Consider the following 19931-nt stretch of genomic DNA (forward strand, 5'->3'; position numbering starts at 1 on the left):
CCCTGACCTGCCCCCCTCTCCTCCCCCCAGTGGACGACGTGCAAGTCTCCTGCTACCGCACCCTGTGCAGCATCTACTCCCTGGGCACCACCCGCAACCCCTACGTGGAGCGGTGAGCCGGGGGCACGGACAGGGGCAGGGGGGCACGGACAGGGACAGGGGCCGGGGGGCAGGGCCAGGCGCCGGGGGCACGGCCAGGGGCAGAGGCCGGGGGGCAGGGCCAGGGGCAGGGGCCGGGGGGCAGGGCCAGGCGCCGGGGGCACGGCCAGGGGCAGGGGCCGGGGGGCAGGGCCAGGCTCCGGGGGCACGGCCAGGGGCAGGGGCCGGGGGGGCAGGGCCAGGCGCCGGGGGCACGGCCAGGGGCAGGGGCCGGGGGGCAGGGCCAGGCTCCGGGGGCACGGCCAGGGGCAGGGGCCGGGGGGCAGGGCCAGGGGCCGGGGGGCATGGCCAGGGGCAGGGGCCGGGGGGCAGCAGAGGGCAAGGTGGGGTGGGGGCAGAAAGCAGTAGGTACAATGGGGTAAGTGGGAGCACAGCGAGGGTGATGGGGGTGCAGTGAGGGGCACATCCTGGTGATGGGGGCAGAGGAGGGCGCAGGGGTTGACCGGGGGGGTGCGGGGTGGGGACCGGGGGGGAGGGCGCAGGGGGTGACCAGAGGGGTGGGGACTGGGGGGGTGCGGGGTGGGGGCCGGGGGGGGGAGGTCTCAGGGGCTGACCGGGGGTGGCGGCCGGCGCCGGGGATGACCGGGGGGGTGCGGGGTGGGGGCCGGCGCAGAGGGAACCGGGGGGCGCAGGGCTGGGGGCCGGCTATCCAGCCGAAATGTCTCTGATCGGGCCCCCCGCAGGCAGCGTCCCGCCCTGGGCGAGTGCCTGGCCCGGCTGGCAGCCGCGATGCCCGTGGCCTTCCTGGAGCCGCACCTGAATGCTCACAACCCCTGCTCCGTCTACACCACCAAGTCCCCGCGGGAACGCGCCAGTGAGTGCCCCCCCGCCCCGCCCCCCCACGCCCCACGGGCCCCCCACGTCCCTTTGCGCCCCACGGGCCCCCCCGCCCCGCCCCCCCACGCCCCACGGGCCCCCCACGTCCCTTTGCGCCCCACGGGCCCCCTGTGCCGTAGCTGGGGGGTGTCTGCGCTGTGACCCGGGGTCCCCTGCGCTGGGCTGGGCGATTCCCACGGACTCCCCCACATGTGGATTGGCCCAGCCTGGGCCGGTAACCCCCCCCCATTTCCGGGGGGTGTGTGTGTCACGAACACCAGGTTTCGGGGGAAGGGGCAGTTGCTGGCTGGGAAACAGGAAGGAAACAGCCTAAGCTGGGGGCAGAGGGTCTGGGGGGGCGATGGACCCGCTACCCCAAGGGGGCTGAGGCATCCTGGCCCCGACTCCTGTGGCCCCCTCCCGTCTGTGCTGGGCTGTAGCCGGAGGAGCAATAAACCCCCCGGCCGGCGCAGTCCGTTCTGGCTGCCCCCATTCCCCTCGGCACCTCCCCGGGCTCCCCATTCCCCTCGGCACCTCCCCGGGCTCCCCATTCCCCTCGGCGCCCCCGGGCTCCCCATTCCCCTCGGCACCTCCCCGGGCTCCCCAGTCCCCTCGGCTCCCCCGGGCTCCCCATTCCCCTCGGCTCCCCCGGGCTCCCCATTCCCCTCATCCTCCCTTTGGCACTGTGGGCTCCCCAGTCCCCTCGGCACCTCCCCGGGCTCCCCAGTCCCCTCGGCACCCCCGGGCTCCCCATTCCCCTTGGCACCTCCCCAGGCTCCCCATTCCCCTTGGCGCCCCCGGGCTCCCCATTCCCCTTGGCACCTCCCCGGGCTCCCCATTCCCCTCGGCGCCCCCGGGCTCCCCATTCCCCTCGGCACCTCCCCGGGCTCCCCATTCCCCTCGGCACCTTCCCGGGCTCCCCAGTCCCCTTGGCAACCCCCGGGCTCCCCATTCCCCTTGGCAACCCCCGGGCTCCCCATTCCCCTCGGCACCTCCAGGCTCCCCAGTCCCCTCGGCACCTCCGGGCTCCCCAGTCCCCTCGGCGCCCCCGGGCTCCCCAGTCCCCTCGGCGCCCCCGGGCTCCCGATTCCCCTCCCATGCCCCCCCCATTGCCCGTCCACGCCCTGCCGGCTCCCCGCTCTCGGGTGCCAGCCCCCTCTGGGGGTCCCCGCCGCGGGGGCGTTCTCGTGCAGCCGTGCCCCCCGTGGGTAACCCCGCCCCCCCGCAGTCCTGGGGCTGCCCAGCTGCGTGGAGGAGATGTGCCCCGACATCCCGGCGCTGGAGCGGCTCCTGCGGGACATCAGCGGGCTGGCGGAGTCGGGCGCCCGCTACACGGAGATGCCGCATGTCATCGAGGTGACGCTGCCCATGCTCTGCAACTACCTGCCCCGCTGGTGGGAGCGGGGGCCCCGAGACCCACCCCCAGGGGCCCTGCTGCACCCAGGTCACCTCCGAGCACCTCAACACGCTGCTGGGCAACATCATGCGCATCATCGTCAACAACCTGGGCATCGACGAGGCCTCCTGGATGAAGCGGCTGGCGGGTACCAGGCAGGGGCGGGGCAGGGGCGGGGCAGGGGCGTTCCCCTCCGGGAGAGGGGGGGTGGCTGGCTCGGGGGGGCGGGGCAGGGGCGTTCCCCTCCGGGGTGCGTGGGGGTGGCTGGCTCAGGGGTGGGACAAGGGGTGTTCCCGTCCGAGGCGGTGTGGGGGGGGGGTGGGGCATTCCCCTCCGGGGGGCGCGGCTCCATCTGGCCGTGGTGAGGGGGCGGGGGTGGGGGCGGCTCAGGGGGGGGCTGGGCGGCAGGGCCGTGACCTCTCCGCCCCCCCACCCCCCCAGTCTTCGCCCAGCCCATCGTGAGCAAGGCACGGTGAGGGGGTGGGGGCGGGGGCGGCTCCGGGGGGGCCGGGCCGTGACCTCTCCGCCCCCCCACCCCCCCCAGTCTTCGCCCAGCCCATCGTAAGCAAGGCGCGGTGAGGGGGTGGGGGCGGGGGCGGCTCCGGGGGGGCAGGGCCGTGACCTCTCCGCCCCCCCACCCCCCCAGTCTTCGCCCAGCCCATCGTGAGCAAGGCGCGGTGAGGGGGTGGGGGCGGGGGCGGCTCCGGGGGGGCCGGGCCGTGACCTCTCCGCCCCCCCCCCCCAGTCTTCGCCCAGCCCATCGTGAGCAAGGCGCGGTGAGGGGGTGGGGGCGGGGGTGGCTCCGGGGGGGCAGGGCCGTGACCTCTCCGCCCCCCCCCCCAGTCTTCGCCCAGCCCATCGTGAGCAAGGCGCGGTGAGGGGGTGGGGGCGGGGGCGGCTCCGGGGGGGGCGGGGCCGTGACCTCTCCGCCCCCCCCCCCAGTCTTCGCCCAGCCCATCGTGAGCAAGGCGCGGTGAGGGGGTGGGGGCGGGGGTGGCTCCGGGGGGGCGGGGCCGTGACCTCTCCGCCCCCCCCCCCCAGTCTTCGCCCAGCCCATCGTGAGCAAGGCGCGGTGAGGGGGTGGGGGCGGGGGCGGCTCCGGGGGGGCAGGGCCGTGACCTCTCCGCCCCCCCCCCCAGTCTTCGCCCAGCCCATCGTGAGCAAGGCGCGGTGAGGGGGTGGGGGCGGGGGTGGCTCCGGGGGGGCGGGGCCGTGACCTCTCCGCCCCCCCCCCCCAGTCTTCGCCCAGCCCATCGTGAGCAAGGCGCGGCCGGAGCTGCTGCGCTCCCATTTCATCCCCACCATGGAGAAGCTGAAGAAGCGGGCGGGGAAGGTGCTGGCGGAGGAGGAGCAGCTGCGGCTGGAGGTGAAGGCGGAGTCGGAGGACGCGGAGCTGCTGATCCGCGACGAGTTCTCCGTGCTCTGCCGCGACCTGTACGCCCTCTACCCGCTGCTCATCCGCTACGTGGACAACAACAGGTGGGCGGGGCCACGGCAGGGGGCGGGACCGCCACGGGGGAGGGGCCTGGCCTGGAGGACCTCCGCGAGAAGGGGCGGGGCCTGGCCACGGGAGGGGGCGGGGCCCTGCTCCAAGTGCCACATGACGGGCCGTGGCCGTACGCCCCCCCGCAAGGTTGGAGCCCCCGGGGGAGGGGGCCCAGTCACCCCCGGGCAAGGGCGGGGCTCCGGCTGACCCTGCCCCCGGCTTCCTAGGGCCAAGTGGCTGATGGAGCCCGACTCGGACGCCGAGGAGCTGTTCCGCATGGTGGGCGAGGTCTTCATCTACTGGTCCAAGTCGCACGTACGTGGAGGCAGGGGGCTGGCCGAGGGGCCCAGCGGGGGGGCTGGCAGGGCGGCGGGGAGCCGGGCGGGGGGGCTGGCCGGGGGCCCAGCGGGGGGGGCTGGCAGGGTGGCGGGGAGCCGGGCGGGGGGGCTGGCTGGGCGGCGGGGAGCCGGGCGGGGGGGCTGGCTGGGTGGCGGGGAGCCGGGGGGGCGGCTGGCCAAGGGGAGCCGGGCGGGGGGCCCAGCAGGTGGGGCGGGCTGGGCTGCCGGGAGCCGGGGGGGTGCTGGCCAAGGGGAGCCAGGCGGGGGCCCAGCAGGTGGGGCGGGCTGGGCTGCCGGGAGCCGGGGGGGGCGCTGGCCAAGGGGAGCTGGGCGGGGGCCCAGCAGGGGGGCTGGCTGGGCGGCGGGGAGCCGGGGGGGGCGCTGGCCAAGGGGAGCCGGGCGGGGGCCCAGCAGGTGGGGCGGGCTGGGCTGCCGGGAGCCGGGGGGGCGCTGGCCAAGGGGAGCCGGGCGGGGGCCCAGCAGGTGGGGCGGGCTGGGCTGCCGGGAGCCGGGGGGGTGCTGGCCAAGGGGAGCCGGGCGGGGGCCCAGCGGGGGGGCTGGCTGGGCGGCGGGGAGCCGGGGGGGGCGCTGGCCAAGGGGAGCCGGGCAGGGCCCAGCGGGGGGGCGGGCTGGGCTGCCGGGAGCCGGGGGGGTGCTGGCCAAGGGGAGCCGGGCGGGGGCCCAGCAGGTGGGGCGGGCTGGGCTGCCGGGAGCCGGGGGGGGCGCTGGCCAAGGGGAGCCAGGCGGGGGCCCAGCGGGGGGGCTGGCTGAGCGGCGGGGAGCCGGGGGGGTGCTGGCCAAGGGGAGCCAGGTGGGGGTCCCGGGGGAGGGGCCGGGCGGGGCGCTGGCCGTGGGGACTGGGCCGGGGCCTACAGGGGTGCCGGGGTGCCGGGGCGACTGACCGGGGTCGGGCTCCCCCAGAACTTCAAGCGGGAGGAGCAGAACTTCGTGGTGCAGAACGAGATTAACAACATGTCCTTCCTCACGGCCGACAGCAAGAGCAAGATGTCCAAGGTGAGGCCTGGGGGGCCGGGGTCCAGCCGTGGGGTCGCTGCCTGGACGCTGTGCGGCCCCGCTCCCAGGCGCCCTGGAGGGCCCCACGCACGGCCCAGCGCGTGGGAAATGCTCCGGGGGCCCCCCCCGCTCCATCCCGCGGGCCCCCCCGCCCGGTCCGAGTGACCCCCCGCCCGGTCCCAGTGCCCCCCCGCTCTGTCCCACGGGCCCCCCCGCCCAGTCCAAGTGCCCCCCTGCTCTGTCCCGCGGGCCCCCCCACCCGGTCCGAGTGACCCCCCCGCCCGGTCCCAGTGCCCCCCCGCTCTGTCCCACGGGCCCCCCCGCCCAGTCCAAGTGCCCCCCTGCTCTGTCCCGCGGGCCCCCCCACCCGGTCCGAGTGACCCCCCCGCCCGGTCCAAGTGACCCCCCGCTCTGTCCCGCGGGCCCCCCCACCCGGTCCGAGTGACCCCCCCGCCCGGTCCAAGTGACCCCCCGCTCCATCCCGCGGGCCCCCCCGCCCGGTCCGAGTGACCCCCCGCCCGGTCCCAGTGCCCCCCCCGCTCTGTCCCGCGGGCCCCCCCGCCCGGTCCGAGTGACCCCCCGCCCGGTCCAAGTGACCCCCTGCTCCGTCCCGCGGGCCCCCCCGCCCAGTCCAAGTGCCCCCCTGCTCTGTCCCACGGGCCACCCCCGCCCGGTCCAAGTGCCCCCCCGCCCGGTCCAAGTGCCCCCCTGCTCCGTCCCGCGGGCCCCCCCGCCCGGTCCAAGTGCCCCCCCTGCTCCGTCCCACGGGCCCCCCCGCCCGGTCCAAGTGCCCCCCCTGCTCTGTCCCACGGGCCCCCCCGCCCGGTCCGAGTGACCCCCCACCCGGTCCAAGTGCCCCCCTGCTCCGTCCCACGGGCCACCCCCGCCCAGTCCAAGTGCCCCCCTGCTCCGTCCCGCGGGCCCCCCCGCCCGGTCCAAGTGCCCCCCCTGCTCCGTCCCACGGGCCCCCCCGCCCGGTCCGAGTGCCCCCCTGCCTTGTCCCTCTGCCCTGTCCCATCCCGTCCCGTCCCAAGGGCGCCCCCCCCGCCTTGTCCCTCTGCCCCATCCCATCCCGAGGGCGCCCCCACCTGGTCCCCCCCGACTGGTCCCGAGTGTCCCCCCTGCCTGGTTCCCGTACCCTGTCCCGAGGGCCCTCCCGTCCTGTCCCGTCCCGAGGGCGCCCCCACCCGGCCCCCCACCCCATCCTGAGGGCTCCCCCTGCCCTATCCTGAAGGCGCCCCCATCTGGTCTCCCCGCCCAGTCCCCCTGTCCCGTCCCTGCCGCGCTCAGTGGCTGCAGCTGGCCAAGGGGCAGATGGAGGAGCCATCAGCTGCCCAGGACTCAGCGCCCCCGGACCCTGGCTGGGCCAGTCCCAGGAGCCGCCCGCGGCCCCGTCCAGCCCCCCAAGCGAGCTGCCAGGGGCCGAGAGCCTCCGATCTGCGCTGGGGGGGGGCGAGTCCCCGGCCTCCAATCTGTACAGGGGTGACGGCGCGTTGGGTCCCCGACCCTGCACCCCCACAGCAGCCAGGGCAGGTGCCGCCGGCCGGTCCAACGGGGGGGTCACTGCTCCTCCGGGTCCAGCCCAGCACAGACGGGAGGTGGCCACAGGAGTCGGGGCCAGGCAGACTCAGCCCCCTGGGACGGGTCCCTGGGCCCCTGGACCCCAGCCCCCCCCAGCCTGTCCCCTTCATGCTTCCAGCCCCAGACTGCCCTGCCCCCAGGCCCTGCCCCCAGCCAGGTGTCCGTCTCCGCCCCGTCACGGCTCACAGGTGGGGCTCACACTCGGCTCCTGGGCGATCCCCCCAGCCCCTTCTCGGGGGGCCCCCCCTGCGGCGGTGAGACGGCCCTTTCCCGTGGGCCACTCCACTGCAGAGACCCCCCCATTGGGGGGCCCCTCTCATCTGGGGTCCCACCCCTCTTCCTCCGGGACGGCGCCTCTCAGGGCCTCCAGCCGCCTGCCTCCGCCGTGAGCCCCTCGGGGGGTCCCCTGGCCCCGGGCCCCCTCCCAGCGGGACTAGCGCCCCCCCTGCTCCCCAGCCCAGAGCGAGCCCCAGCCAGCGCCCACAGGAGGGCTGTGGAGCTTTGAACAGCAACGGATCCCTCAGGCCAGTCGCCTGGACCCCTCAGTCCACACGTCAGCCTCCGATCTGCGCGGAGGGGGGGCAGAGACCCAGGCCTCCGATCTGCACGGGGGGGGGCAGAGACCCAGGCCTCCGATCTGCAGGGGGGGGGCAGAGACCCAGGCCTCCGATCTGCACGGGGGGGGCAGAGACCCAGGCCTCCGATCTGCGCGGGGGGGGGCAGAGACCCAGGCCTCCGATCTGCAGGGGGGGGGCAGAGACCCAGGCCTCCGATCTGCAGGGGGGGGGCAGAGACCCAGGCCTCCGATCTGCAGGGGGGGGGCAGAGACCCAGGCCTCCGATCTGCACGGGGGGGGGGGGCAGAGACCCAGGCCTCCGATCTGCGCGGGGGGGGGGCAGAGACCCAGGCCTCCGATCTGCGCGGGGGGGGGGGGCAGAGACCCAGGCCTCCGATCTGCGCGGGGGGGGGGGGGCAGAGACCCAGGCCTCCGATCTGCGCGGGGGGGGGGGGCAGAGACCCAGGCCTCCGATCTGCGCGGGGGGGGGGGGGGCAGAGACCCAGGCCTCCGATCTGCGCGGGGGGGGGCAGAGACCCAGGCCTCCGATCTGCAGGGGGGGGGGCAGAGACCCAGGCCTCCGATCTGCGCGGGGGGGGGGCAGAGACCCAGGCCTCCGATCTGCGCGGGGGGGGGGGGGGGCAGAGACCCAGGCCACCCAGGCCTCCGATCTGCGCGGGGGGGGGGCAGAGACCCAGGCCTCCGATCTGCGCGGGGGGGGGGGGGCAGAGACCCAGGCCCCCGATCTGCCGGGGGGGGGGGGGGCAGAGACCCAGGCCCCCGATCTGCGCGGGGGGGGGGGGGCAGAGACCCAGGCCCCCGATCTGCGCGGGGGGGGGGGGGCAGAGACCCAGGCCCCCGATCTGCGCGGGGGGGGGGGGCAGAGACCCAGGCCTCCGATCTGCGCGGGGGGGGGGGGGCAGAGACCCAGGCCCCCGATCTGCGCGGGGGGGGGGGGGCAGAGACCCAGGCCCCCGATCTGCGCGGGGGGGGGGGGGCAGAGACCCAGGCCTCCGATCTGCGCGGGGGGCCGGGCCCATCTAACCCGTCTCTTCTGTCTTGTCTCCCCTTCTCCTCCGTCCGGGGCCTAGTCTGGAGATGGCCAGGTAGCGTCCTGCTCCTCCGCCCGCGCGGCCGCATGGCGCCTTGTGGCTGAGCCGCCAGCCCCCGCCTCCGCCCCACTGAGCAACCCGCGGCCTGCATAGCCCCCTGACCCCCGCCCCCCCGCCCCCCCCACTACCCCAGCCCCCGCCTCCGCCCCACTGAGCAACCCGCGGCCTGCATAGCCCCCTGACCCCTGCCCCCCCGCCCCCCACTACCCCAGCCCCCGCCTCCGCCCCACTGAGCAACCCGCGGCCTGCATAGCCCCCTGACCCCTGCCCCCCCGCCCCCCACTACCCCAGCCCCCGCCTCCGCCCCACTGAGCAACCCGCGGCCTGCATAGCCCCCTGACCCCCGCCCCCCTGCCCCCCCACTACCCCAGCCCCCGCCTCCGCCCCACTGAGCAACCCGCGGCCTGCATAGCCCCCTGACCCCTGCCCCCCCGCCCCCCACTACCCCCAGCCCCCGCCTCCGCCCCACTGAGCAACCCGCGGCCTGCATAGCCCCCTGACCCCCGCCCCCCCGCCCCCCCACTACCCCAGCCCCCGCCTCCGCCCCACTGAGCAACCCGCGGCCTGCATAGCCCCCTGACCCCTGCCCCCCCGCCCCCCACTACCCCAGCCCCCGCCTCCGCCCCACTGAGCAACCCGCGGCCTGCATAGCCCCCTGACCCCCGCCCCCCTGCCCCCCCACTACCCCAGCCCCCGCCTCCGCCCCACTGAGCAACCCGCGGCCTGCATAGCCCCCTGACCCCTGCCCCCCCGCCCCCCACTACCCCAGCCCCCGCCTCCGCCCCACTGAGCAACCCGCGGCCTGCATAGCCCCCTGACCCCCGCCCCCCCCGCCCCCCCACTACCCCAGCTCACGGCCTGAATAGCCCCCTGGCTCCCCCCCGCCCCCCCACTACCCCAGCTCACGGCCTGCATAGCCCCCTGGCTCCCCCCCGCCCCCCCACTACCCCAGCTCACGGCCTGCATAGCCCCCTGACCCCCTGGCTCCCCCCGCCCCCCCCACTACCCCAGCTCACGGCCTGCATAGCCCCCTGACCCCCTGGCTCCCCCCGCCCCCCACTACCCCAGCTCACGGCCTGCATAGCCCCCTGGCTCCCCCCCGCCCCCCCACTACCCCAGCTCACGGCCTGAATAGCCCCCTGGCTCCCCCCCGCCCCCCTACTACCCCAGCTCACGGCCTGAATAGCCCCCTGGCTCCCCCCCGCCCCCCCCCCACTACCCCAGCTCACGGCCTGAATAGCCCCCTGGCTCCCCCCCACTCCCCCCACTACCCCAGCTCACGGCCTGAATAGCCCCCTGGCTCCCCCCCACTCCCCCCACTACCCCAGCTCACGGCCTGAATAGCCCCCTGGCCTCCTGGCTCCCAGCACACTCAGCCCCGCCCCCCGTGCCTGGTCAGTGGACATGGGGCAGGCTCCATGGTGCCACCATGGGGCGTGGCCGGGGGGTTGCCCCTCGCCCCGGCTGTCGCTAGCCTGCAGCAGCATGCCTCGTCCGACCTGGCTTGGCCCCCCAGCCTGGCGCTCTCCAAGCGGGGGGCAGGATCCGGCCCTTGCCCCCCGCGACAGCCGGCCGGGGGGCAGGACGGGGTCGCAGGCGCGTTATGCTGCCCTGCCTGCTCGGCTGCCTGTGTGGCTGTGGGGGCCAAGCGGTTCGTGTGCCCCCCCAGGCTGTCTGTAAGCTCGGCAGGGCTGGTCCTGGGAGCGGTGGGGGGGGGATTCCCGGCGGCCCCCTGCTGAGGGGACGTGGGTCCAGGCCGGAGCTCGCTGCCTGTCCCGGGGGAGTGGGGCCGTGCTTGTGCAGAGGGGCTGGGCAGAGGCCGGTTTCTGAATGGTCAGCGCCCCCCCCGAGCAGCGTCCTGGGGGGCTGCCCCCCAGCTGAGCTCTCCCAGCCCCCCAGCCGTTGCAGAGTGGCCCTGCTCGCGGCGGGGGTGGGGCTGGCTGGAGGCAGAGGGCCGAGGGGGAGGCTCTGACCCCCCGTCCCCCCAGGCGGGCAGCTCGGAGCAGGAGCGGACCAAGAAGAAGCGGCGGGGGGATCGCTACTCCGTGCAGACCTCGCTCATCGTGGCCACGCTGAAGAAGATGCTGCCCATTGGCCTCAACATGTGCTCGCCCACCGACCAGGAGCTCATCGCGCTGGCCAAGGGCCGCTATGCCCTGGTGAGCGGGGGCGGAGCCGGGGAGGGAGGGGGCGGGGCCGGGGAGAGCAGGGGGCGGGGCCAGGGAGAGGGGGCGGAGCCAGGGAGAGCAGGGGGCGGTGCCAGGGAGAGCAGGGGGCGGGGCCAGGGAGAGCCAGCAATGGAAGCAGATGGGGCTGTTGCCCTTGGGCACAGTGAGTCGGGAGAGTCTCCGGGGGGGGTGACTTGTACTGGGGGTGTCAGGGCTCCCTGGGGCCCCCCCGGCTGACAGGCTCCGTGCCCCTCCCCAGAAAGACACGGACGAGGAGGTGCGGGACGTCCTCAACAACAACCTGCACCTGCAGGGCAAGGTGAGTGCCCCCCCGGCCCCATGGGCCATGCCCCCCAGGCTCCGCCCTCCCCCTTCGCCCCAGTGACCGTGTCCCCCCGGCAGTGCGAGAACCCGGCCTCCATGCGCTGGCAGCTGGCCCTGTACCGCGAGATGTCGGGCAAGGCCGAGGACGCCAACAAGCCCGAGAAGATTGTGCGGCGGGTGCAGGAGGTGTCGGCCGTGCTCTACCACCTGGAGCAGGTGAGGGGCGGGGCGGGGGCCGTGCTCTACCACCTGGAGCAGGGGAGGGGCGGGGCGGGGCCGTGCTCTACCACCTGGAGCAGGTGAGGGGCGGGGCGGGGCCGTGCTCTACCACCTGGAGCAGGCGAGGGGCGGGGCGGGGCCGTGCTCTACCACCTGGAGCAGGCGAGGGGCGGGGCGGGGCCGTGCTCTACCACCTGGAGCAGGGGCGGGGCGGGGCCGGGCCCTGCTCTGCCGCCCGGGGGGAGGGGTCGCGGGGCCAGGGGCTCTAACTGCCCCGTCCCCGCAGACCGAGCACCCCTACAAGTCCAAGAAGGCCGTGTGGCACAAGCTGCTGTCCAAGCAGCGCCGCCGCGCCGTGGTCGCCTGCTTCCGCATGACGCCGCTCTACAACCTGCCCAGGTCAGGCCGCCCCCCCCCCGGTCCCCCCGGCAGGCGAGCCGCCCCCCCCCCGTCCCCCCTGCCGGCGAGCCGCCCCCCCCGGTCTCCCCGGCAGGCGAGCCGCCCCCCCCGGTCCCCCCGGCAGGCGAGCCGCCCCCCGGGTCCCCCCGGCAGGCGAGCCGCACCCCCCCGGTCCCCCCGGCAGGCGAGCCGCCCCCCCCGGTCCCCCCTGCCGGCGAGCCGCCCCCCCCGTCCCCCCTGCCGGCGAGCTGCCCCCCCCGGTTTCCCCTGCCGGCGAGCTGCCCCCCCCCGTTTCCCCTGCCGGCGAGCTGCCCCCCCCCGTTTCCCCTGCCGGCGAGCCGCCCCCCCCCCAGTTTCCCCTGCCGGCGAGCCGCCCCCCCCCTGGCCCCCTCGGCAGGCGAGCCGCCCCCCCCCCAGTTTCCCCTGCCGGCGAGCCGCCCCCCCCCTGGCCCCCTCGGCAGGCGAGCCGTCCCCCCCCGGTCCCCCCGGCAGGCGAGCCGCCCCCCCCGGTCCCCCCGGCAGGCGAGCCGCCCCCCCCCCGGTCCCCCCGGCAGGCGAGCCGCCCCCCCCCGGTCCCCCCGGCAGGCAAGCCGCCCCCCCGTCCCCCCTGCCGGCGAGCCGCCCCCCCCCGTCTCCCCTGCCGGCGAGCCGCCCCCCCCCGGTTTCCCCTGCCGGCAAGCTGCCCCCCCCCGGTCTCCCCTGCCGGCGAGCTGCCCCCCCCGGTCCCCCCGGCAGGCGAGCCGCCCCCCCGGTCTCCCCTGCCGGCGAGACGCCCCTGCCCAGGGAACTGTCCCCCCCCGGTCCCCCTGCCCAGGGAACTGTCCCCCCCCCCGGTCCCCATGCCAGGCGAACCGCCCCCCTAGGCGAGCTGGACCCCCACAGTTCCCTCCCCAGTCCCTCCACCAAGGGAGCCACTGCCCCCCCCACACTCCCCCTGCCAGCAAAGCTGTGCCCCTTTTGCCAGCTCTGGGCCCCAGGGTGCAGCCTGGAGGGTCCAGGCCAATCCGTGGCCCCATGTGGCCCCGTGGCCCCGCCAGGTCTCTCATCTGCCCCTCCCCCAGGCACCGGGCCTGTAACATGTTCCTGGAGAGCTACAAGGCGGCCTGGATGGTGACGGAGGAGCACGCCTTCGAGGACAGGATGATCGACGACCTGGCCGTGAGCCGGGGCCCGGGGGGAGGCCAGAATGAGCCGCCTGCATGCTCAGCCCAGGGGCCCGTCCCTGCCCGACTCCAGGGGCCCGTCCCTGCCCGACTCCAGGGGCCCGACCCCGCCCAGACTCCAGGGGCCCGACCCCGCCCAGACTCCAGGGGCCCGTCCCCGCCCAGACTCCAGGGGCCCGTCCCCGCCCAGACTCCAGGGGCCCGACCCCGCCCAGACTCCAGGGGCCCGACCCCGCCCAGACTCCAGGGGCCCGACCCCGCCCAGACTCCAGGGGCCCGTCCCCCGCCCAGACTCCAGGGGCCCGACCCCGCCCAGACTCCAGGGGCCCGTCCCCCGCCCAGACTCCAGGGGCCCGTCCCCCGCCCGACTCCAGGGGCCCGTCCCCGCCCAGACTCCAGGGGCCCGTCCCCCGCCCAGACTCCAGGGGCCCGTCCCCCGCCCAGACTCCAGGGGCCCGTCCCCCGCCCAGACTCCAGGGGCCCGTCCCCCGCCCAGACTCCAGGGGCCCGTCCCCCGCCCAGACTCCAGGGGCCCGTCCCCCGCCCGGGCTGGGGGCAGAGGTGGCAGTGGCGGGACCCCAGGAAGGGGTGGGAGAGGGGCGGGGCGGGCCCCTGGGTTGGGTGGGGGAAGGCCGGGCGGGCCAGGCTCTCTCTGGCCCGGTAGGTTCCCCGCTGCTGACTATGCTGTGCCGGGGGGGGTAGAAACCAGGCGAGGAGGAGGAGGAGGAGGAGGAGCAGACGGAGAAGAAGCCCGACCCCCTGCACCAGCTCATCCTGCACTTCAGCCGCACGGCGCTGACTGAGAAGAGGTGGGCGCCTGGCAACCAGCCCGTGGTGCAAACTGCCCCTTGGGCCCCAGAGCAGGGGGCTGGCGCCAGGAGGGGGCTGGGGCCTACTGGTTAGAGCAGGGGGGCTGGCGCCAGGACTCCTGGGTTCTCTCCCTGGCGCCAGGAGGGGGCTGGGGCCTACTGGTTAGAGCAGGGGGGCTGGCGCCAGGACTCCTGGGTTCTCTCCCTGGCGCCAGGAGGGGGCTGGGGCCTACTGGTTAGAGCAGGGGGGCTGGCGCCAGGACTCCTGGGTTCTCTCCCTGGCGCCAGGAGGGGGCTGGGGCCTACTGGTTAGAGCAGGGGGGCTGGCGCCAGGACTCCTGGGTTCTCTCCCTGGCTCCAGGACGGGGCTGGGGCCTACTGGTTAGAGCAGGGGGGCTGGCGCCAGGACTCCTGGGTTCTCTCCCTGGCGCCAGGAGGGGGCTGGGGCCTACTGGTTAGAGCAGGGGGGCTGGCGCCAGGACTCCTGGGTTCTCTCCCTGGCGCCAGGAGGGGGCTGGGGCCTACTGGTTAGAGCAGGGGGGCTGGCGCCAGGACTCCTGGGTTCTCTCCCTGGCTCCAGGAGGGGGTGGGGCCTACTGGTTAGAGCAGGGGGGCTGGCGCCAGGACTCCTGGGTTCTCTCCCTGGCGCCAGGAGGGGGCTGGGGCCTACTGGTTAGAGCAGGGGGGCTGGCGCCAGGACTCCTGGGTTCTCTCCCTGGCGCCAGGAGGGGGCTGGGGCCTACTGGTTAGAGCAGGGGGGCTGGCGCCAGGACTCCTGGGTTCTCTCCCTGGCTCCAGGAGGGGGTGGGGCCTACTGGTTAGAGCAGGGGGGCTGGCGCCAGGACTCCTGGGTTCTCTCCCTGGCTCCAGGACGGGGCTGGGGCCTACTGGTTAGAGCAGGGGGCTGGCGCCAGGACTCCTGGGTTCTCTCCCTGGCGCCAGGACGGGGCTGGGGCCTACTGGTTAGAGCAAGGGGGCTGGCGCCAGGACTCCTGGGTTCTCTCCCTGGCTCCAGGACGGGGCTGGGGCCTACTGGTTAGAGCAGGGGGCTGGCGCCAGGACTCCTGGGTTCTCTCCCTGGCGCCAGGACGGGGCTGGGGCCTACTGGTTAGAGCAGGGGGGCTGGCGCCAGGACTCCTGGGTTCTCTCCCTGGCTCCAGGAGGGGGTGGGGAACAGGGCCTGTCTGGAGCGGGTGGTGGTGGTTGACTGGCCCGTGCGCTGCCTTTCAGCAAACTGGAGGAGGATCGCCTGTACATGGCCTACACCGACATCATGGCGAAGGTGAGCCTGGGCCCACGGCTGCTCTTCCCACCTGAGGGCCCCAGCGTGGCCCCCTTTCCCTTCTCCAGATGTTTGGGTGAGCGTCCCCAGCACAGCCCGGCCGGCTCGTCCCGCTCGGCAGAGGAGCTGGCTCCGAGCCCGGCTCACTGGCGTACAAGCAGCAGAGAATTTGACTCCCTCAATCCCCCCAACTTGCAGTGTGCTCAGACCTTTCCCCCACACGGTTCCACGAGGTTCAGAATAGGACCCTAGTCCGAACTACCTAGTTCGAGCCCCGTGTAGCCGCGCGGCACAGGGTTCGAAGCAGCGGGGATTTAAAAATGGCGGCTCCCCGCTTATGCAAATGAAGCCCGGGAAATTCAAATCCTGGGCTTCATTTGCAAGTGCGGTATGCCTACATTACCCCCTAGTGCGAACTAGCGGGGTAGTGTAGACAGACCCTTTGTAATGTTGTAGTCGGAGTAACAGCTTTGTTTCTCTGAAGTAGTAGCACGTGTTTCTCTTTGGAGTAGCTTCATATTCCACATGTAGCATTGCTGGAGTAACAAGGTACTAACAGTTACCGTGTTTCCAGAGCAATGGTGTCGTATCCCTGGAGTAATAACAAAGTAACAGTGTGATGTCTCTGAAGTAACGCTGTGCTGATGGCCCAGTATCTCTGGAGTTGCATTGTGATGTCTCTGGAGTAACGGTGTACTCACTTTCTAGTATCTCTGGAGTAACGGTGTACTCACTTTCTAGTATCTCTGGAGTAACGGTGTACTCACTTTCTAGTATCTCTGGAGTAACGGTGTACTCACTTTCTAGTATCTCTGGAGTAACGGTGTACTCACTTTCTAGTATCTCTGGAGTAACGGTGTATTCACTTTCTAGTATCTCTGGAGTAACGGTGTACTCACTTTCTAGTATCTCTGGAGTAACGGTGTACTCACTTTCTAGTATCTCTGGAGTAACGGTGTACTCACTTTCTAGTATCTCTGGAGCTGGTAGTGTATCTCTGGATTAACCATGTATTAGCAGTTTGGTTGCTTCAGAGGAACGTTTAGTATTTCCCACGTACTGGTGTGTCTCTAGAGTAACAGCGTACTAGCAGTGCGGTCTCTCCAGAGTACTGGTGTAGTATCACTGGAGTAATAGCCTAGTCTCCAGGTGGGGGGTGTATCTGGCTCCAAAGCACTCCTCCCCTCTCCCCCAGAGCTGTCACATGGAAGAAGGTGAAGAGGAAGGTGGTGAGAAAGAGGAGGAGGAGGCCGAAGGCTCCTTTGAGGTAGGTGACCCCTCCCTTGGGGCCTGGCCCGGCCCTGCCTGCCTGCACTGACCCCCATGTCTCCTCCCCACAGGAGAAGGAGATGGAGAAGCAGAAGCTGCTGTACCAGCAGTCGCGGCTGCACAACCGTGGGGCGGCCGAAATGGTCCTGCAGATGATCAGCGCCTGCAAAGGTGAGATGGCCCCGGCATGTCCCTTGTGCCCGGGCCGGCGTGGCGGGGGGGAGCGTGTGGGGGCAGGGGCTGCTGCTGTCACACCGGACGCCCGCGGGGGTTCAACTCTGCGCCGCGTCGCCTGCCGCACGGTGACCGGCGCCGCTTTGCTTGGCAGGGGAGCCGGGCGCCATGGTGTCCTCCACCCTCAAGCTGGGCATCTCCATCCTGAACGGCGGCAACGTGGAAGTGCAGCAGGTACGGCCCGGCGTCGCGTGGCTCCCGGGGCCAGGGCCCTGCACCTCCCCCAGGCCCCCGCCAGCCACGCTCTGAGTAACACTCGAGTCATGTCAGCAGCGTGGTAGTAACCCCTGAGTAACGGGGGAGGTGGGCCGTGCCCCCGACAGCTCACGATCCCCTCTCCAGGTTTTGGGAGTCTGCGGTGCTGCAGGGCCAGTTGTGGTTTCAGGTTTTCCAGTGAATTAAGGAGGTAACCAGGGCCTGGGGCCTGAGTAACAAAGGGAGGATGCGCTAACATCTTCCCAAGGAGCGAATATTCGCTGAGTACTGGTGGAAAGTGCTGTGTAATGGCTGAGTAGCAATGGAGTACGGGCTGAGGAACGCATATGCAGGGAGGGTGTGCTCGGTAACTAATGGGGCTTCAGAATAACGAGGGAGGACAGGCTGAGTAACAAGGGAGAGCAGGCAGAGTAATGGCTTAGTAACGAGGAAGATTGCGCTGAGTAACAAGGGACAATGGGCTGAGTAACAAGGGAGAGCAGGCTGAGTAATGGCTTAGTAACGAGGAAGATTGCGCTGAGTAACAAGGGAGAGCAGGCAGAGTAATGGCTTAGTAACGAGGAAGATTGCGCTGAGTAACAAGGGAGAGCAGGCTGAGTAATGGCTCAGTAACGAGGAAGATTGCGCTGAGTAACAAGGGAGAGCAGGCTGAGTAATGGCTTAGTAACGAGGAAGATTGCGCTGAGTAACAAGGGAGAGCAGGCTGAGTAATGGCTTAGTAACGAGGAAGATTGCGCTGAGTAACAAGGGAGAGCAGGCTGAGTAACATGCTGAGAAATGAAGGAAGATGGGTTGAGTAATGGCCTAGTAGCAAAGGAGCAAGTGCTGAGTAACGAGGGAGAACTGACTGAGTAGCAAGAAGGGGGGGATGAGTCCTGGCTTGGAGTGCCCTGAGCGCCCGCACGTCATAGCGCTCGGCCATCAGCCCGGCTGCACTTGCCGCAGGCTGCCATCCAGGGGGGTCAGTCGGGGGGCTGTCAGGATCCAGGAGGCCCTGCAGGAGAGCTTCCACCCCGAGGAGCCCACAGAGCCACCCCAGTCCTCCCTCACCTCCTTCCACTTACCCCTCCCTGGCCCCCCTTCCTGATGTACAAGATAAAGGACACGTGTGTTCAAAAATAGAAACTCTCTTTATTTAACAAAACGGGGGGGAGGGGGGGCCAGGAGTACCGGAAGTTCGAATTAGAAAGCCTAATTCAAACTACCTACTCTGTGCCGTGTGTAGCCGCGGGCACGGAGTCCGAACTACCGGGGATTTAAAAAGGCGGCGCCCGGCAAGATGCAAATGAAGCCCAGGATATTTAAATCCCGGGCTTCATTTGCAACTTCGATTGACTCCATTAACCACCCTAGTTCAAACTAGGGTGGTAATGTAGACATACCTGAGGAGAGGACAGGTGGAGTATGGAGGGGAGGACAAGGGGAGTATGGAGGGGAGGACAGGCGGAGTACGGGGGGGAGGACAGGCGGAGTACGGGGGTGAGGACAGGCGGAGTACGGGGGGGAGGACAGGCGGAGTACGGCGGGGAGGACAAGGAGAGTATGGAGGGGAGGACAGGCGGAGTACGGCGGGGAGGACAGGCGGAGTACGGCGGGGAGGACAGGTGGAGTACGGGGGGGAGGACAGGCGGAGTACGGCGGGGAGGACAGGCGGAGTACGGGGGGGAGGACAGGCGGAGTACGGCGGGGAGGACAGGCGGAGTACGGGGGGGAGGACAGGCGGAGTACGGGGGTGAGGACAGGCGGAGTACGGGGGGGAGGACAGGCGGAGTACGGCGGGGAGGACAAGGAGAGTATGGAGGGGAGGACAGGCGGAGTACGGCGGGGAGGACAGGCGGAGTACGGGGGGGAGGACAGGCGGAGTACGGCGGGGAGGACAGGCGGAGTACGGGGGGAGGACAGGCGGAGTACGGCGGGGAGGACAGGCGGAGTACGGCGGGGAGGACAGACGGAGTACAGGGGGGAGGACAGGCGGAGTACGGCGGGGAGGACAGGCGGAGTACGGCGGGGAGGACAGGGGGAGTACGGCGGGGAGGACAGGCGGAGTACGGGGGGGAGGACAGGGGGAGTACGGCGGGGAGGACAGGCGGAGTACGGGGGGGAGGACAGGCGGAGTACGGCGGGGAGGACAGGCGGAGTACGGGGGGGAGGACAGGCGGAGTACGGCGGGGAGGACAGGCGGAGTACGGGGGGAGGACAGGCGGAGTACGGCGGGGAGGACAGGCGGAGTACGGCGGGGAGGACAGACGGAGTACAGGGGGGAGGACAGGCGGAGTACGGCGGGGAGGACAGGCGGAGTACGGCGGGGAGGACAGGCGGAGTACGGGGGGGAGGACAGGCGGAGTACGGCGGGGAGGACAGGGGGAGTACGGCGGGGAGGACAGGCGGAGTACGGGGGGGAGGACAGGGGGAGTACGGCGGGGAGGACAGGCGGAGTACGGGGGGGAGGACAGGGGGAGTACGGCGGGGAGGACAGGCGGAGTACGGGGGGGAGGACAGGCGGAGTACGGCGGGGAGGACAGGCGGAGTACGGCGGGGAGGACAGGCGGAGTACGGAGGGAGTAATTGTGGTGGTGTAGCTCAGAGCGCTGCCTTGTCCCTGCAGAAGATGCTGGACTACCTGAAGGAGAAGCGGGAGGTGGGTTTCTTCCAGAGCGTGCAGGCGCTGATGCAGACGTGCAGGTGAGTGGGACCGTCCGTCTGTCCCTCCAGCCGAGCTGGGCCCCGCGCCCGGCCCCCCGGCCTCTCGTTTTACCAGCCGCTCCCCCCAGGGACCCTGAGCCGCGGGGAGCCAGGCGAGGGGGCTCCCGGGGAGTCGATGCCCGTCCAGCCCCCCAGCAATGCTTGCCACGCCCAGCGCGTGTCCAGAGCGGGGGCGCGGTGCCAGGCTGCGCCCCTCCCTAGTGGGGCGGGGGGGGCCACCCCCTCGCCCTCCTCTGACCCCCGGCTCCCCGCAGCGTCCTGGATCTCAACGCCTTCGAGAGGCAGAACAAGGCCGAGGGGCTGGGCATGGTGACAGAGGAAGGAACAAGTGAGTCTGCCCCGCCCCCGGGACATGGGCCCCCGCCCTGCCCCCCATCGCTGCCCCGCCCCCGCCCTGCCCTCCTCTCAGCCCCCTGCCCCCCATCGCTGCCCCGCCCCCGCCCTGCCCTCCTCTCAGCCCCCTGCCCCCCATCGCTGCCCCGCCCCCATCTCAGCCCCCAGCTCCCTCATCTCTCCCCCTGCCCTGCCCCACATCGCTGCTCCCACCCCCACTCTGCCCCCATCTCAGCCCCTAGTCCAGCCCCCATTGCTGCCCCCGCCCTGCCGCTCTCTGCTCTGGCCCAACCCCCCATCTCAGCCCCTCCCAGCTGCTCTTGGCCCCCGGCCCAGCCCCCTGTCTGCCCCTGC

General features: G+C 72.7%; 1 protein-coding gene across 1 annotated transcript in view; it reads left to right on the forward strand.

Annotated features, from left to right (window-relative positions):
- The window catches only part of RYR1 (ryanodine receptor 1), a gene marked incomplete at its 3' end in the record, with an annotated part of 133229 nt that overhangs the window by 80145 nt on the left and 33153 nt on the right, over window positions 1–19931 (forward strand). The window contains 20 exon segments of the mRNA XM_075914612.1: window positions 31–112; window positions 843–973; window positions 2204–2402; window positions 2404–2519; window positions 3610–3850; window positions 4085–4172; window positions 5117–5209; window positions 8438–8452; window positions 10447–10617; window positions 10886–10945; window positions 11029–11166; window positions 11456–11568; window positions 12630–12726; window positions 13434–13540; window positions 14771–14822; window positions 16018–16089; window positions 16163–16262; window positions 16420–16499; window positions 19147–19223; window positions 19499–19572. Coding sequence (XP_075770727.1) covers window positions 31–112; window positions 843–973; window positions 2204–2402; window positions 2404–2519; window positions 3610–3850; window positions 4085–4172; window positions 5117–5209; window positions 8438–8452; window positions 10447–10617; window positions 10886–10945; window positions 11029–11166; window positions 11456–11568; window positions 12630–12726; window positions 13434–13540; window positions 14771–14822; window positions 16018–16089; window positions 16163–16262; window positions 16420–16499; window positions 19147–19223; window positions 19499–19572 — 2106 coding nt within the window.

The sequence above is a fragment of the Pelodiscus sinensis genome, unplaced genomic scaffold (assembly GCF_049634645.1).
Source record: "Pelodiscus sinensis isolate JC-2024 unplaced genomic scaffold, ASM4963464v1 ctg182, whole genome shotgun sequence".
Classification (NCBI taxonomy): Eukaryota; Metazoa; Chordata; order Testudines; family Trionychidae; genus Pelodiscus; species Pelodiscus sinensis.